Source organism: Anser anser, assembly GCF_964211835.1.
Source record: "Anser anser genome assembly, chromosome: 1".
Taxonomy (NCBI): Eukaryota; Metazoa; Chordata; class Aves; order Anseriformes; family Anatidae; genus Anser; species Anser anser.
The window spans coordinates 167,139,894-167,159,278 of record NC_139720.1 but is presented as its reverse complement, the minus strand read 5'-3'; the positions used below and the strand labels follow the sequence as shown (position 1 = coordinate 167,159,278).

The 19,385-nt window shown below is 39.8% G+C and overlaps 1 protein-coding gene across 2 annotated transcripts; it reads right to left on the bottom strand.

The window, feature by feature from the left end:
* Nucleotides 1–1,921: 1,921 nt before the first annotated feature.
* On the bottom strand, nucleotides 1,922–18,296 carry FBXL3 (F-box and leucine rich repeat protein 3). 2 transcript variants are annotated; one of them, XM_083820560.1, is made up of 5 exons: nucleotides 18,044–18,292; nucleotides 13,143–13,506; nucleotides 11,617–11,739; nucleotides 8,375–8,546; nucleotides 1,922–4,340 (listed from the first exon to the last, which is right to left on the bottom strand). In XM_083820560.1, exons 2-5 carry the CDS (start codon nucleotides 13,503–13,505, stop codon nucleotides 3,697–3,699), a joined length of 1,302 nt encoding a protein of 433 aa, XP_083676686.1. In that variant the 5' UTR covers nucleotide 13,506; nucleotides 18,044–18,292; the 3' UTR covers nucleotides 1,922–3,696. The 2 variants fall into 2 exon arrangements, with proteins under 2 accessions (XP_083676686.1, XP_083676687.1); XM_083820561.1 differs by lacking the exon at nucleotides 11,617–11,739 and having other exon boundaries at nucleotides 18,044–18,296.
* Nucleotides 18,297–19,385: the final 1,089 nt, after the last annotated feature.

Here is a 19,385-nt window from a genome sequence, read left to right as displayed (position 1 = left end):
CCAAAGCTCTTGCCTTAATGGTTTAATTGGTCTTTGAAATAATGGCCCCTGACTAAGGCCAACAAACTGGCAATCTTGATCATATGGTTCTTTAACATGTATTTGATATCCATCCATGAGATTACACACAGGTGAAGTACAACATAAGGAATCACGAGTATTTCTCCTTACTCATAAAACACAACAGCTAAGCTTCCTGCGTTCCTTTGCTTTTTGCGATGAAACACCAAGAGGATGCAGAAGATGCCCCCCAGTCACTATTTCAAAGCACAGAACTACAACAGCCAGCATCGGATGTAATCCTGCAAGAGAAAGCTAATGAAACAGATGAACAGATCATATTATGGAGCATCTAAGGTTAATTGTTGGTTCACTGTCCTAGTTTTGATACAAGGAAACCTAAACCGTATCTCCAAGGTATTTGTTTCTACAGCACCAGTATTTTAGGAAAATTAATTCTCATTTTGTAGCCTGAACTACAGACACTGAAGTTCTGAGTTACTTTAAGAATTTAAAAAAATAAATTCCTCATTAACACAATGCTCCAGTTTTTGATAAAGCAGCAGAACTTACTTTTACAACCCCACCTGTGATCAGCCAGACACTGAACAGGTCCCTCTGAAGCAAAGTAACAGTGTTCAGGCTTTCATCAGGCCTACTCCAAATGTAACGAGCCACAGTTCAATTCTGCTTTAAATTAACAGAAAATGAAGCAAGCTTTTAACATCAACTGGAATAGATACTTTTAGTTTGTATCTATGCAGTTAAATATGTTTGCATAATATTATTGAAGGTTTCTTACAAAAAAATCCTGCAAAACCCACTTAAATTCACAAGTTTGTAGCTTTAGGCAAATCACAGGAAACTACCAAATTAACGTATGTAGTTGCTGTTAAATTACTCCCATTTTGATACAATTTAAGCTAGTGTCAGGATTATCTCAGCTGTTTGGCATCGAGTTTAAGACTGGTTTTGTATCCAAATACTGAAGTGATGTAAAACTTGTGTTCAGAGATACGATTTGTCACGGCCTGCATTAACAACTACCCAAAAACTGGACAATCAATCTAACATGGGATTATCTTCTGAAAACAAGAGAAAGATGAACCCAGGAAAGATCATTTTATACAGCTGTAAGACATGTTCGTGTTTCTAGTGGCTCTGTGACAGCCTATGTACGATATTCCTATTACAAGTTACATTGTAGATTTTTAAGTTTTTAAATCATCCAATCATTCCAATATGTAAAAAGCAAAATAAAAATACAACAATACTTGTTTAAAAAGGAGCATTGTAGCCTTTCCTGAGGATACGTAGACTTGCCTGGGAAGTTTTATAGCCAGATTAGTTGAGCTGAGGATTGGTTTGATGTATAAAAACTGCAAACCTTAAAGAGACAGAAGATTGCTTCAAGTGGTTTTCTTCTTGAACACTGAGTGTGTGTCACATCAAGAAGTCCTTCTTTGTTGGTACAGAAGTTTATGCAACAGAACAGAGACCTTCTCAGAAAAAGACATTACCTTGCAGGGGTGAGCAGTTCAATTACAACTGCACATAAAGCCTTCAAACGCTGGCACGCTCGCTACCTCAGGGTCTGATGGATTTCTCTCCATGAGAAGCAGAAGGCTGGAATTCGAAGATGTGAGTTCCTGGCAGGAGGAAGTTGTGGTATCCGGGTTATCCATCTCACCTTTCGGTTATTCCCACTACCACAGCAGCAAGCCACAGACCACGTATCGCTTACCTTGGCAGCATCAGAACACGAGCAGCCAAGGTCCAAAGAGGTTTTATCTGCATTACTAGATGAGGTTACTTCATACGCCAACTTAGCGAAAACACTCCCCTCTTCCCCAGATTATTAACGTTACTCAACTTCACCACACAGGCAATTTTGAGAGTCAGAATATAAAAAACACTGAGCTTTGTTTTGGTGTTTTGTTTTTTTTTAATGTCACGGGCTATATATATTGACACCTTTTATACAAATAAATGCATATTATAGTATTACATTAACAAATTCTAATACAAAAATGTGTATTTCATAAACTGCAATTTTTAAATCCCACAGCTCTACAGAAACGTAACTCCCCTATAAAGACATCCAGTCCACTGAGCAGTGCTTGCTCAAAATACAGTTATGAACTTAAATATGCTCATAAGCATATTACCACTGAACTTTACATTAGGATAAACGTTACTGAAATCAGGCATTAGAAACCTACTCATTACCAGAATCGGCTGTACAGCTCAAACAAGGAGAAGCCACCAGCTAAGTTCAGTACAGCCGGAGAAGCTTTCCTTGCTGACGGCCAATCACACCTTTCAAAATCACATTCATGAGTCGCATCAATACTTTAGTGTTACCAATTAATAGAGGGAAATAGAAGAGGGAAAAAATAATGTAACTGTTGGCAGTAAGAAATGAAGTCACAAGCCACACCCAAATCACAGGCTGCATGTTGCCTACACCACTTAAGACTAAAACTTTTAAAAAAATATTTACCAAATATTCAAAACAAATTTTTGCCTACTGCTCTACTTCACGTAAGTTTACTGCTTTTAGGTTTTTAAATATGAAATGATTGAACTAGCTGAATTAAAAGGTATACAAAATGATCATCTATCAAACATTCACTTTATACATAAACATTTCTGAAACAGATTTACAGTGTACAATTAGTTTATACAGCTTAAGCAATTGTTACAATACCGTTATTCCTCAAACTGAAAGCAACCAATGTATCTATGATTTAGTTAAAAGGTTCTTGGTCACCAAAGTTTTACCTCTCTCATCTCACACTGTTGACATCCATGTCATCCCACTAAACACTGCAGCGTCCCTTTAATAAACTGTACATCATTCCATCTACCCTGCAAATGCTGCAAAACTGGTTAATGTGCAGGAAGAGCTCATTAACTCCTATGTGTTTTTAAATACAATGTATCTACATTTTTCCCCAGAATGCTTGCGCTTCCTGAGCTAGACATAAAATACCTTAAAACAGGTTTAGACGCGAATCTGAGACCCCATAAGCAAACTATATTAAAACGTCTAGAAAAAAAAGAAAAGCAAACCACTTGTGGTAGCTCTCACTACTGTTTACACTCTAAATAAATTTTAGATGGATCTAATAGTCTGCTGAATAAGGTAGCGAATTCAGTATTTTAATTATCTAACTTACAATATTGTGTATTGCTCTTGCTTTTTACAACTCTTACATAAAAGAATATACATATTTCACAGCCTCCTCAATTTTCCTTATAATCTTGATCCTGTCATCTAGGTAACTGGATTTAGAATTGCCAGAGTCTGCAGAGCATGCAATTTATGTTGCTTTTAGATCAAATCCAATTGCATTCAATATTAGCATATAAAAATCAAAGGATGGGGATATTGATACTAATAGTATGCAGGTACATTTCAATGCTTAATTTTTTTCCATAAAAATTTGAGCCATCAATGAAAAAATCTAAAACGGAAAACAGGTTTTGTTTGATGAAAAAGGGTTTGAGTGATTCGTGATTTCCATTTTTAACTCTGGATTTCATAAATAATTTTTAAATAATTTTCCATCGAACAACGCAGTGGCTTACAGTAATAAACTACAGTATTAAGTAAGCTTGCACAGTTAATTGCAACATGATAAACTTGGGTTTAAGGTGCTATTCCGTCTGCCCTGAAGTCTTCTAAGGACTTTACCATGTGGGCATCATGTCCGGGAACCAGACTCTACCGAGATGCTTTGAAACTTCCCAGTGAATCTGCTCTAAGCTGTATTTCTGGTCAGGAATCAAAACTTCCTCCATAATCGAAAGCTGAGAGAGACGACCGCCACACATCTTCACAAACTCGACGAAGGCACTGCAAGAGACTTCACACTCCCCTAGGCCGACAGCCGACAGGTACTTGCACCGCTCGGCGATACGGATCAGCTCCTCATCCAGCGGCCGTAATCCATTGGCGCACACAACCAGCTCCACTAACCGAGGGCACGTCATGCCAACACGGCCAAGCACATCCTTGCTTACTGATCTTCCAAAATAAAGGTGAGTGACGGGTATCTCATAGCGAAAGAACGGGTCGAACTCTTCTTCGTACAAGAAAAAGTACATTACTAAGTTTACTTTAGGAGAATGCTTGATGAAAGCGTCCCAGCTGCTCTTCTGAATGGTGTGGAACTGAGTCTGCCCAGGGTTTTCACTGACAACATCAATGCGCAAGTGTTCCAACCGGACGTGTTTCTCAGAAGACAGAGCCAGCAGCAGCTCATCGCTCAGCAGGTGGTAGTTGAGCGCCAGTTCACGTAAACCATGGCACTGGTCAGCCACACACAGGATACCTGGCAAAACAGAACATCGTTATGCAGGTAAATATACTAAAAAACAAACAAGGAACATAAGAATTAGTTTGTTGCTATGCGTCAGGAAGGTGCAAAGAGTAGGTATTTCAACATGCAATCAAGACATAGTATCAAAATAGAATCATACTGAACAACCAGAAGACAAATCTTTTCTCACGTGAGTGTTGTAACTTCTTTGTCAGGGAAAGAAAGACATACGCTACACATTGTATACCTTCCTGTGGGATTTGATTTTTGTGCATGACAAATATAAACAGCATACTCCATTCTGCCCTGTCATAAATCCACATATATATACAAATTCATTCTTGTAAAGGGGCTTATTCATAGAGTTACTTCCATAGCCTGCTCTGGGACTACTGCTGTCTATGCCTGTAGCTGACTGAGCAGCCAAGAATGAAATTGTCACCTGAGGAATGCAAACTTCAAATGGATGTTTGCTTTTAATTAAATAGAGAAATCATTGCTGCTAGAAGGAACAAACACTGATAAACTCTACATCTTGGAATTTGGAAAAGCTACAGCACAAGAGGGAAAAACACTAGAAACCGGGAGCAGTAATTCCTAAACAATGTTTTTTCAAACTCTCTCCCTCTAATGAATCAATCCAACTCACTGCCCATGGAAGAAACAGACATTAACAAGAAGGGTTTAATGCAGCCTATAAAGTTTCCATTCATCCTATTTGCAGATACAAGAAGTGCACAGACCTCTGCATTTGCATTTCACATGGCCCAGACAACAGGATGAAATTCAGGATATGGTATTTTCATTAACAGAAGTGAGAACACATCTAACATAGAACTGAAAAACCTGAGCTCAACCAACTATGGCTCTGAAGCAATAGGAAGAAAAATAACTGTCTTTTTATAGTAAGATGTGGTTATTAAATTCAAGAAGCCTATATTGAGCCTAAAAAAAGAAATTTGTAAAAATATTGAATGAATAAATAAAAAAGTAGGTATTTTCCACCTGAGAATTTGCAAGAGTTTCTCCAAGTGCATCAAGTACTGTCATTTCAAACATAAAAAGATTGATAGATGAATAAAAATTAAGTAAACAGAATTTTAATTCAACTCTTATTGCAACTCTTTCCTGTAAAAACAGTTGTGGTATGTAAGCATACTCAGGCATGCTGCTTTCTAATAGGCTGGTTTATTGAAGCTGTTTGAATTATTTCAAGTAGCAGGATTCACAAGCCTCCTCTCATCACTAGTTTCAGGAAACGACTTCCTACAGATTTAGCATAAACTCACCCCTCTTACAACCTTCGTAAAGTCATCTGTTAACTTTAAAGGTATGTTATTGACTAGTGCAATCCAAAAAAGGAAGAAGTGGGGTTCAGCTCGCTGTGATCCTTTATGGTCTAGGATTGCACACCCACATCACGTGCAGGCTATGAGATCTGCCTTCACTGTCAGTTCCACACGCAGGGCACTGTGTAGATGGTTAGCCAGCTGGAGGGCCTGCCTCGAGCCCGTGCTGCAAGTGCGACATTCCCACAACATCCCTAAGCACTGCCTCAACCTTCATGCCACCAAGAGGTAAACTGCTTTGATAGCATACTGCACAGATTTGCATCAAAAACCCTCTGCTGTGCACCACACTGCTGATGTGGCCACTGCATCCATTCTTCTCTCCTGCTCTTCATTCAGAGATACAACTCTACCACCCCTCAAGCTGGAAAGAGTCACAGCCTTTACAGAAATACTTTCGATTCCCACTATACTGCAACGTGCAGTATTTCAAGTAATAAATAGCACCAGATAGATGTGGATTTAAAAATAACAATTATTTAGAAATAATTTTTACAAGGTATTGTTGCAGTCCTACAGGCAAGCTGAAGTTCAGGTTGGAAACAGCAAGGAGAAGAAATTCTGGGTATGCTGACAAAAGATTAGAAATGCATCACTGCCACTACACACTCTAGACCAAACCCAAACATGCTGTCCTGTTTTTGTACAGGAAGCTAGGGATTATTCAGAGCATTTTTTGGAAGTGATTCGCAGCTTGAAATCAATCTTTTTCCTTTACCCCAGCAGTAGTGGGGTCTCTCTTTGCACTACTTGCATTGCTCTCCTCTGTCCTTCACTAATAACATTCTTATGAGCTAGTCTAGTACCAAACATCTCCCCCTCACCCTGAAACCGCAATCTGAAGGCACGTTATACATTTAAAGCGCATCTACAAGTAACTGCTTTCACATAACTCGTGACCCTTTTGGTTCAATTATAGTTGTTCCACAATTTATAGCAGCCTGGTAATTACAACATTCCCATAAGAAAAAAATACAGGTAAGTCTCAATGCTCAGAGTTTCTCACTTTCAAGAGTCTCATTTTTGCAGTCTGCTCACTAAGAAGCCAACTACCCACATACCAGCTCCTTTCTTTTGTTCTACTTTTTTCTCTCTATCTCAAGGCACACCCAAACCTAGATTAAGCAATCAAATTCTTCTGCCATTTGCTTAGCACTCCAGTTCTGTCACATGCACATCTGATCCCATTCTGTTCACTCCAAATCAGGGAACGACAACAGTTGTGTTCCTTGTTCCTTAAGCAGGCACCGCCATTTCTTCCCATTGCTCCTTCAATGCAGAGTACAGATCAAACAGCATATACCAGTCCAGCAACTCTGCAGACCCATATCCTCTCCCAAATTATACATTCCCTTGTTCCATAAAGCCTTCTCGCAAGCCTTAGCCACAAACTAGTGCAGTCTAGTACAGCTGACATGACCAGGCTGTTCTTGGATCCAAGTTCAAGGGAATGACATCCCACACGTAGCTACAAATTACTGCTGGATCCTCTTCTTCTTGCTAGACATTGTTACAGCTCCTGTACTCCTCAGGCACAGAGAGATTCTCAAATTATGTTTTAAGTCAGGAAAAGACAGTCACTCAAGCTAATTTAAACAACCCCTTATAGATAACTACAAAGCTCTGAAGGAAATAACATTCCAGTTAACAAGCTAGTAAACACTCCGCTGGACAAGCCTGCTGCAAAACAACCTGCATCCTCAGGACTTTTTACAAAACCAGACACAAGCTTTGGTCTGCAAGCTACACCTGGCAAAAGTATTAAGTTTGTGTTTTGTTTGTTATCATTACAACGCTGTGACCTTTCTACAGTATCATTGTCCCCATACTAGGGGTCCTGCTGGTACATTTTACATGTAATATTTACAGTTACAGTACGCTGGCAAGAAGCAAACGATGGTAACCATAGTTTCTACCTATCCTCAGAGGAGGAATTTAATGAAGTTGTTGGCATCTTATTTATGATTCCTCTTCCATTTCTCAGCAAAAACCAGAAGTGTGAAGTTGATGGGCTGTGACAGCAATCTTACGCTTGCTGTGCATTGCATAAACCTTCCACAAACATTAATTCTATTAACTTCAACAAAATATGACATTCAACAATGAACTTCAACATTTTCATTCTGATACAAGCTAATTTAATTCTCGCTACACACTTACAGTGCTAATTAAGCGTAATTGGTAATGGCAGAAGTTCTGTACAGCTCAAACAAATCTTCCCTTCTTTGATGCTGCCTGCACTTGCTCTCCAGCAAAAGATTAAGCTGTTTTCTTCCAGAATGACTGCCACCATCTTCATAATCCATGGCATTTCAGCACTCAGAACCAGTACATAACTAACCGGTGAAAAGGAACTCAGCCTGGAAAGTCTTAATTATACTGGAATACTTAAATACTCACTGCAGAAATAATGCACTAGCAAGTCAATACGTGCTCTTTGAACCTCTGCAAGAGGTTATGTGCTTGTCCAGAGCACGCACTGCTTTATTATTAGCTCAGCAGTCAATCTGCAAGACTCCCACAGAGAAAAGCAGTGGGGTTGATGGATTGACAATCAGCTAATATTCTAGTTAGTAACAGTTGCTGTAGATACCACATTCAACCTCACTGTCACCCCATGCCTTTTTTTCAGCAGTTTACCAGTTTTCAGACAGAATTGAACGTGTACACTTTAGAAAACAAAATACAGTAGCTTACCAGCTGGAGAAACATGAGGACAACTGCTCATTTTCAGCAGCTTGAGCGTGTCACTGTTGTTAGCCACTAGCACTTTGAGAGATGGATCATCTACTGGCGTGTCATCAATCTTAAGCGAAGAGAGTGATTTGGAGTTTACAAACACCACGGTCAGTGCAGAAATAAAGTGAGACTGGAAAAAAAAGTTTAAATGAAATTGGTATCTGAAAAAAACCTCAATGGCTTTATGCTGTCATCCTAGTTTTCTTTTACTTATTCACAGCATTTGCTGAAAGAGCCTTCTATTAATCTGATATCACTTTAATCAAAAATTGTTTTACTCAAAAATGTCTACTAAGTATAATAATTTTTGCTATCAGGCCAAGTATTTGACAAGAACGTCTAACATTAAACAAACTGACAACCTGACCCAGAACAACCCCCTGCATGAACTCAGAGCTATAGGAAGGCCACAAGCAAATAGAGAGCTCAGCAGCTCTCATTTTAAGGAAAATTTGCAAGTCACATTTTTAAAGTAGCATCTTCTAGAGCAGAAAGTCTCCTGTGGTGAGGTATGCTGCCCCAGTGAGATGCAAACAGCCAAGTGTGGCAAGACCACACTATTCGGAAGTGCCCAAAGCCAAATAGCACTACTGCCTGACTGCCACCCACACAGAGTACTTAGGGTTGGAATTACTGTCTTAGAAAGCCAATTGTGGTGGTCAAGAGCCAGGAAACAGGTAATCAATTAATTGCCAGTTAAGCAGCATAAATAATATGGGTCCAACATTGAAGGTTGCTCCTGAGCACCTTTGCGTAATGACCAAAACTCACCAGTAAAGACAGAGAGCCCAGAATGCCTTGAAAAACATAGATTAAGGAACGGATAGGACAGTATTCACAGAAGTCATCACTGATACGAAGGAATTGAGTAACTAGCCTGTAATCATGATTTCTTACAAGATTTACAAGAAAGTACTTCCTCTATGCACTACACTAAGCATCCCATATAATTACCTTTTACTTTGATTTCAACACTGTGCCACTGAGCCATATGCACAATCCTGAATACAGTTATGTGAGAAAAGGCTTGGCAACAGTATTTGCTTTTATGTGATATGTTTGAGCTTTTTGCTAAAGCTCAGAAACAATTAGATTTAGAGCAGGAATTAATATTTTCAAATTAACATAAACTGGCCAAGTCAGTTCACAAATGCAAACAATGTTCAAATCAGAAGCATTCAGTATTTTGGCTTTACATACCACTCCCACGTGCACTGACAACACTGATTATACATATAACATACTGAGAGGAAAGGGTGCTTTATTAATATTTTTACTTTATATTCAAAGAGTGCTGGTATTGTGTTTTATCCTCCGTATTTAGAACGCAACTCCCTCTACTAAGAATGTCATTAAATAGAAGGTTAAAGGAAAATCAAACATGTTTGTAAAGGACAGGTGCCTAAAATTGTAGTTTGAAGAATTAACAGAAGACACACAGTATGCCAAAATGTAAAGCTCATGATTTTGTGTCTTTTGAATATTGCCATATATGCAGCCCACAGTACAGTCCTGAGATTCTGATATTACAGACTCTTTAGAAGATGCATGTAGAATGTGCTTAGGGAAAAGATAAGGCAAAACAGTGCTAAATGTCATTTACAGATATTCACCAGACATTACATTATTTGAAATGAGAAGAGTGCCAATGATGATAATATGCCAAGTAGTTAAGACTTTCTACACAATCTGATAAAAGATTACATAGTGTTAACTATTTTTTAGATCCATTCATCTTTGGCTGCTTCTCAACCAATGGGCCTCTTAACAACGACTTCCCAGAGGAACTTATTCTTGGTCCAAATCTATTCTAGCTTCATTAGTAGTCAAGGCAAATAAAAAAGAATCATTGCTGGCAACATTTGCCAGTGACAGAATTATTGGAGTGGTAAATATCAAAAGGCAAATTATGCCAAGTTGATTTAGACTTATTTTGAACACATTCTTAAAAGGCCACATGTGAACTTATTAGGAAGAAGAAAGTCTGTATTTTAAAAGAATCAAAGCTGCAAAAGACCATAGCATGAATGACTACAAGTATTTATTCAGCAAGCTGAATAGGACCACAATACATCCTTCCAGTGAAAAATGCACAGACAAGCTAAAGCAGCATTCAGATTAAGAAACAACAAAACATACAAGAGCTAAACAAAGTATCATTAACGAACATGTTAAGCCTGTGAATTCTTCCCACTAATGTTTAGGTTTTCTTATGGTCACATCTCAAAGCACACTGAAAAAGGGAAAAAAACCTAGAAAAAAAAAAGAGAACTCGAAAGCCTCTTTGAAAATTAAGGATTAAAAATACATATTTAAGGTACATACATGACGTGGCTGTGATCACTGCCAAGGATAATAATTGATAATCCTTCTGTAGTTAACCTTGCTTAAACCCTATATCCTACTTCCTTTCCTGAGGTTGTCCCTACCTCTTCCTTGTCCTTGTTGCCATCAGCAATGACATCACTGTGATCCAGCTAAAAGCTTAGCTCTAACTGCTTCTTCACATACGTGTCGACTGGATTCTAGAATTGAGGCTGACAGACATCCAAGATCTTCTTGCATGTAACAAGCTGCCCAGGCTGCCACAACCACTCTCCTCCTCCTCCACAATAGTACGTTTCTATTTCACTAGCAGGAATTGCTGCTCAGAAGTACATACAAAAGGTTCTTCTTTTAGATCAGAAGCCTTCTAATGCAATCTTATTTTTGGTAGACATGTTTGGTAGAAATCTGACAAAAGACTCCAGAAATGCTGTGCACTTCAGCTAAGAATCCAACACTTCATTGTGACATAAAGCACTGAAAAGTCACAATCATACCACTTTCTAAAGAGAAATCAAAGACTAATTCCCACAGTGATGAAACTCGACCACTTTTACAGACGTAAGGCCTCTAGCCTCCTGATTTGCAACACATTACCCGGTATTACATCGATGCCAAAAGGCACGAATACTTTGAAAAATAAAATCAGGACTAAGTTCTCACAAGAAACAGAGAGCAAGGGAATCTTCAGATACCCATCTTAGTAGAATATCTCAGTTGTGTTTTTTTTTTTAATAGAGCCCAATAATACTAATTTTTCTTTGCCAAATATTCTTGCCAAAGATTCATATTCTTACAACAAAACTTTTCATTAAGTTACAACAAAACTATACAAACCACTGCAATATTTTACATAGAAAAATACATTAAAATACCTTTGGTAAATCCATGAAGCTTGGCCGGGCTGTTGAAATTAGTCCAAGTGTTTTCAAAGAGCAGTTCACAAGCTGTGATAAAATATCACAAGCTGCTTCTGCAGATTCCTTGCTACTGTCCACCTTAACAAAAATAAATGTATTGATTCAGAAATACTGCATCAAAACTGTTATGAAACTTTAATGTTTTTTATCTTTTGTAATGTGATGGTTGAAGAAAATCTCACTGAGATTTCACCAATGTCCTTTTTTATTTTTTCCCCTGAAAGGAAAAAAATCAAGTATCAAAAATCCAAGATAGTTTGCCATCAATTTACTGCGCTCCTAAATCCTCTGCTAAAACTTAGCATGGTGAAGGGTCAGCTGAGCAGTCTGTTCCAAAGTATTCGGTCAACATCAAGTAATAAAAAGGTGAACGTTCTTTTGGCTCCAAAACCCATCCCTGTATTTCCTATCAGAATGTGGGAATTCTATAAACCCTTCCCTGTGTGAAAACGATGCTTCCATTATGGTGACTCAGCTCGTAACAGAGCTGATGGAGAATTAAGTACATTATCATTTGAACATACACAGCTACACCTTCAGCGTTAACACCACAACAGATATGAAATGGATACCCTGGAAAAAAAACACCACTTAATTATCATTTTGCTACACAACTGAATCACTTAATGTGCCTCCAGTGGCACTTTCCCAACTCTCAGATGCACTTTCAGAATACCCTCCTAAGTACAGTAGTCATGACAGCTTTGTAGGCCTCTGGAACAGTAAAAAGCATGATCAAGACATCAACTTTAATCTACAACATGCCACGCTACCTTCTCAGCAATCGATCTATGCCTGACGAATGTTCATTTTCACTTTGAACAGAGGCTAAAGAGACAGGAACACCTGCAAACCTTAGGATAACCAGTCTACATCCAGTATCAAATCAAGCCGTTGCAATGCGTATGATCCAGCAGAGGTACCTCAGCTACCCACCCACACTGATGCTTTCTACATTAAACCTGCCAGATCTGAGAAACAAGTAAATAGCACGTCCACCCTGCTGCACAAACCATTTCTTTTTATTTTCAAAAGGCATGCTCAGAATTGCTACTGTAAGTTTGGTTCCCCAAAATACATTCAAATAAATAATGAATTAGAAGATGTGTCTATACCCATTTGGAGAACCCATTTCTTCAGCATACTGGGCCTGAGCACCAGGTCTTCCAGGCTGAGAACTGCCATATTCCCTCTTAACTGACGATCCTAATCACAAAGATCACGTCATAAGCCTTTCCTAACATTTAGTGATGCTCTTTAACTTTCAGTGTCAAAATGTTTTGATTTTGTCAATTATCATTTGCCAACATCAGTATTTCAATTACTGATATTAACAGCGTACTCCTCATGCTTTGATATTGATCTAGATGAATCATCAGAACTGTTTTGATTATATTTCCTTGAAACATTCCTAATAAAATGAAAAAAACAGTTTAACGCATTTTTAGAAATGTATTAAAGGAGCCTATAAAATACACTACCTTGAAGCTTACATACTGCAAGTGATTGGAATGCCTCTTTATTATTTGCTTGATTAGTTCAGGATGCGTAGCCCTCAGGTAAGACGTGGCTGGTTGATTCAGTTCAAACTCAAAACACCTCCAGAGATCAGGCATGTGAAACACTTGGTTCCAGCTTCGGCAGACCTGCGATGCATGAGCACGGTCCAGAAGGGGCAGGTACTGGAATACCTGCAGGATAATGTCTTGGAGCAGGTTACCCCAGTCAGGACTCTGCGCGACTATGGCTTTCTCATCTGCAATCTTGTGTCTCTTGGATTCTTTCTCACTCGTCTCTTCAGATGAACTGTTGTTGGCCTCATCAGTTTTCCTCCCTCGTTTCATTCTGCAAGAACAAGAAAATTTCTGTAAGTTTTCTAAGTGTAAGACAGCTCAAAAGAACGGTATTTATAGAAAATTGCGGAGGTGAAGATGCACCTTTTCTGTAACCATGATTTTGCATGAAAAAAAAAAACAAGTAGCAATGAGCTTGAAATGCATGTCTAAAAATCATACTACCACCTAGATAGGTGAATTTAACATTACTTTCCTAGTCACTAACACCACCAACACATTTACAATAGCCACTGTCTTTTCAATGTTTTGCTTTTGTGTTTGAGAACACTTTGAACCTAATTTGTTTCACCATTTTGGTTGATTATCACCTCACTTTCCCACTAATGGAAAGACATTCTTCCAAACTATTCTGTGAACAGTTATTATTCATAGTGCTCAGCTACTCCTATATACCAGAAATAACAACATTTGAAATTGTAGAAAGCAAAAGACAGGCAAAAAAGTAGAAAAAAGACAAGGAAGAATGTATACATGTTAGGAGCTATTGCATCTGGCCAGTTAATTTTTATTCCCAGACAGAAATAACTTTCTTTTTTAAAAGCAAAGAGGTTACTTCGGTATGTTTGTTTTAAATCAATATCCTTAAAAAACATATTTCATCAAGAACATGTGTGCTTTAGTTTTTCCAGCCGATTAGTAAATAGGGATTGTGAAAGATTTCCGATAAACAATCTGGAAGGTCCAACCCACAAAAAAAAAAAAGAAAGATTACAGAAGAGTCAAACTTTCTTCAAAATCATATTAAACTAAGCAAAACTGAGGCAAAAGGTTACCTCATTCCCAGTAGCATATACTTCTTCCCTAACGGTCTCATTTGAACAAATTATGTGTAACTTTACATATTTAATATGAAAAACACCACTATGCACATTTCAAATTTAGCATCAGGTGTTGATCAAAGTGTGTTCTTTTGTACACGCCAGCTTAAAACTGAACTTGCATCCACACATTTATTTTTAAAAGCCTGAATGTGATGCACACCACATCCTTAAGGCCTATGAATGAGACTTCAAACTAAACTACTATACACTCAATTCAAGTCCCTAAAAAGCTAAGACAACCGGGGTGGCAGAGTAGGCTTGATATGTATAATCACCTCCAACCCTGCCATGATTTCTGGACCATAAATATGCACTTCACACACAGTGAAATCATTTTTGTTTAGTGTTCAAGTGCAATTACAGGTACAACGCTATTACATGTTCTTGCAGTTTAAGCCTGCAGGCAGCTAACCGTACAGCAGGATGGTGGGGAGGCGAAATTGGAGAAAAAAGAAGTCTGATAACTAATGCAATGAGATAAGGACAGTTTAGTAAGAAAGAAGGGGGGGGGGGGGGGTAATAGCACACAAGTGATGCGCAAGACAAATGGCTCACCACCAGCCAACTGATGCCCAGTTCATCCCTGAGCAGCTCCCCTACCTAGCTCCCCAAGTTTTATTGTTCCACATGATGTCCTACGGTATGGGACATCCCTTTGGCCAGCCTGGGCCAGCTGTCCTCGGTCTGTCCCCTCCCAGCTCCTCGTGCACCCCCAGCCTCCTCGCTTGCAGGGCAGAGAGAAGCTGAACAGTCCTTGGCTCTGTGTAAGTACTGCTCTGCAACAGCTAAAACATCAGTGTGTTACCAGTGTTAGTTTTCTCCTAAATCCAAAACACAGCACCATACCAGCCACTGTGAAGAAAATAAGTTTTATGCCAGCCACAACCACGACACTTGTCCAGTTCACTTGGCGTCTGGACAATTAACTTTCCCTGCTATGTACTACAACCAAGTAAAAGCTTAAGAGGTCTTTTTAACACGAAATGCAATACCCTAGATACCCATACAAAAAATCATACTGTTTTATCATCCAATGCATCACAGCTTATTTTCTCAAAGCCAACATCTCTTCATCTGTCTTTGAAGACACTTTAATCATACCTCCTACTCACATGACAATAGCGAGCTATCAGTTGGGGTCTGTGACTATTTATAAAACGCTGTAATCAAACCTGAATATACTGTCATGAAAGGCTGATGAACACAATTTCTCTCTTGATTCTTTCATCCCACTAGCACTGCAGACAATCATAATATTTCACCATCATAAGAGCAAGAAAACCTTTTCTTAGTTCCTGAGAACTACTTACTGTGATCCCCAGCTCACGACTATAAACCTACACAAACTATGACTGCAATGGCGAAACGAGTTTTCCACCTGAGAGAGAGTTCCATGGCTGAGCTGCTATCTTCACTGCACAGATGGGAAAGCAATAAAACTGGATGCAGTCACTTTTAATCACCTGCATCTAACAAAGATGAAGGAAGTGGACTTTGCAACTGTGAAAGCTGAATAGTCAAAACAAGTACCTAATCCTTTTGCTAATTAGTTTAGCAAATCCACTGGGGACCTGTCACACATATGTTTACAATAACATTTTTGCACTATGCTTAGCATTTATCTGCAATAAGCTAGTCTGAACTGAAATATTCTTTTAAACTCTACATTAAACGTATTCAAAACAACTAGCTTCTAATGAGTAATTACCATATGCAAGTTGCTCACTTGCCAAAATTGAGATGGCACATGCCTGATATTTGATTTCCAATCCATTTCTTGTTTGTCTGTAAAAACTACGTGTGGTGAAGTTAGACTTAGCTCTCCAAGTCTTGTTTTACAGAGACCCTGCCTCATCTTTTGCTAATAAGCTAATGTAAGTGCACGATTTTTCTAGTTCGCATGCTATTTCATCACAGCTTCAGGGGTCAAACTCTGGATTTTCTCCCCTATCACATTTAGGGACTATTGTGCACACAGAATACAGTTGATTTGCATTCACAATCCGTTTACTAAGTAACCTCTTCAAAGACACAAGCAGGAGATCTGGCAGTTTTCTAGACGAAATGACAAGGAACTCACCACTACTGACAGAACTGCGATTTTTTTCAGCTGGAGAGAACCTCTGAGACATGACTGATAGAACTGGACCAGGTCATCAACAGCCAACTTACAAGTTGCACCTTGGAGCTCACTGACCAACTTTGATGAGTTCTAAGTAATTAATATACAGTGGTCACACATCAAAATCCACTTGTGAAGTTGCAGGGTGTTATCTTAAGTTTTTACAGACAAAAAAATCATCACTAGAACTGTACTGATGATGGTCTTTAGGTCACAAACTTCCAAGAAAATAAGATGTCATTAAAAAGTAGTGGATGGAAAAAGGCATTTCCAGAGAACTTTTTTTTGTTACTGACATCTTGGATGCTTCTGAAATTGAAAAGGAGAGGATCGTGATTTTTGAAAAGTAGTCCTATGTGGAACTTTCTCAAAAATCAAAGTCTAAGCTAAGAGAGTAAAAACAACGATCTTAAGCCTTAGATGACTGTTTTGTCTTTCTCTTGTTTCAGTAAAGTACTGGAACAGATTTTTAAAAACGTAATTGGTTTCAACCTCTTAGCATGCCTAATAGTAGAACAAATGCAGAATTGAAAGAATGCACATTTCCCTACAGAAATTAACAGAGCCATAAAAAGTGATCTCTAAAAAGACCAAAACGATTAAAGGAGTAAACCCTTCTGCAAGTTTGATTAAGAACGGGCAAATGAAGCTGGGCAGTTAAGTTCTCTTTTGTTTGTGTGCCTGATAGTCCAGATATTTAACCATTTTGAATCCAAGGCCACCAGAAATAACTTCAGTAAGGAAGACACTGATGCAAGATTCCATATGAGCATATTAATGTATACTAATTACTTAGTACTAATTATCAGCAGATGTATTTTTCAAACAATGATTGTTTAACACTTCCTTCAGTGTTTGAACCATCACTCTTCCTTTTAATTCCGTCCAGCATACTCAGGACATACCACCGACCTGTTCTTCAAAATCACTGCTGTAACTAAGTTTGCTTTAAAAGACCTAAGACACTGACAGAAGGGAAAACAAAACAGCAACAAAACAAAAGACAGAAGGAAAGAAACCACCCAACTCTACCAGGATAAAAAGAGGTGTGATACCACGGAGCCCGACTTGTTAAGATTTCCCAAATTAATTTCTCAGCCTAGAATAACATCTTGGTTCCGAGCTGGGCACAACGGGAGCTATATATCTCGTTTGTGGTATGGTCCTGCTCAGCCATGACCACGTAGCTCAGTCACCGGCTGGGAGGAGGAACACTGCACACGCTGAACGTTGTTTATAGCGCCGAGTAAGCACACGATGCCAGCTAAAAATAAAATAATAAAAAGGGGTGTGGGCAGCGCACGACTGTTTATACCCTGCTGGTCACGCTTTATTATGGAGCAGCCTAGCGGAGCTCCCCGCGTTGTTTACACCTGGAGTAAGGCTGTTCTAGAAACAACCGGAGGAGCGGGGACACGGTGCGAAAGAGGGGGCGAGCCCCACACACCCCCACCCCAAACTGCTGCGAACACTCACTCGAGGCGGAACCAAGGGAGCATTACCGGTATTTATCAGGGTTACGACGAGGAGCACGAGGACTCCGCCGCCCCCCACCTCTCCCTTCCCACCCCGAGCCCCCTCACCTTGCGGCTCCCCGCTGCGCCTCGCCTCAACCGGGACACGGGCCGCGCTGGCGCCTCCGCTGCGGCCACATGAGCCCCTCCACGGCAGCCGCCGCCGTCCGTCTGTCTGTCCGTTTATCTGTGTGTCTGGCCGCCCCGTCCCGCCGCTCCCCTCCCTCTTTCCCTGTTTACTGGGCGGCAGCGGAAGCGACGCGACCGCGGCCAAAATGGCGGCGGGCGGGCTGCGAGCCGACACCACCCCCCCCCCTGCGCCGAGGGCGGGGCCGCCCCCTAATGGCCGCCCCTCAACGGCCGCCCCGGGGCGTTGGGGCCGTTGGGCGGGGCGGGAGGGAGGAGCGGAGTGGCGTTTTCGTCGCTAATAGAGGTAAATGTAGGAGTAGTTTGGATGGGCAGGGCCAGGCTGGCCTTATGAATAAATGTAGTAGAGAAAGCAGACATCAGTGGGAATAAAGTTCTTGGGACATTACTAGGTGAAGAAGATAGAGTGGTGTATGGCGGCTCCCTTTGGCTGGAAATGTCGGTGTGATATTGCCCCTTCAAACAATCACAGAATCATCTAGGTTGGAAGAGACCTCCAAGATCACTGAGTCCAACCTCTGACCTAACACCAACAAGTCCTCCACTAAACCACATCACTAAGCTGTACATCTAAACGGCTTTTAAAGACCTCCAGGGATGGTGACTCAACCACTTCCCCGGGCAGCCAATTCCAATGCCTAACAACCCTTTCCGTAAAGAAGTTCTTCCCAATATCCAACCTAAACCTCCCCTGGCGCAACTTTCGCCCATTCCCCCTCGTCCTGTCACCAGGCACATAGGAGAACAGACCAACCCCCACCTCGCTACAGCCTCCTTTAAGGTACCTCTAGAGAGCAGTGAGGTCGCCCCTGAGCCTCCTCTTCTCCAGGCTGAACAATCCCATGCAGCACATTCTTCGGTCTTGTAAAGGACAGAAAATTTTAAAGTTGAAGTTCCCAAGACATACAGAAATGTGAAATAGCTCCCATTCAATCCTGATTTCCATCATAAATTTCATAAAAATAGCCAGATGTGATCCAATGATTTCCCAGTCTTGAAACAGGATAACAGTTCATCTCTCAGATGTCAGCATCCCTCAGTTCTTCAAGAAGCACCCTACATGAAAAAAATATAATAATACTGTGGCATTTTCTTACATAATTGAAGGCCGATAAAAAGAAGCTTGATTTTTTTTTTTTGATTGGTTTGTTTTACTTTCAGTTCTAAATCTAATTCCTTGAGATTACTGGTGGGAGAAAAATTACTTGTAGAGAAACAGCAATGCTTTTCAATGAGAAATGTTCATTTCGATATTGAATTTCTA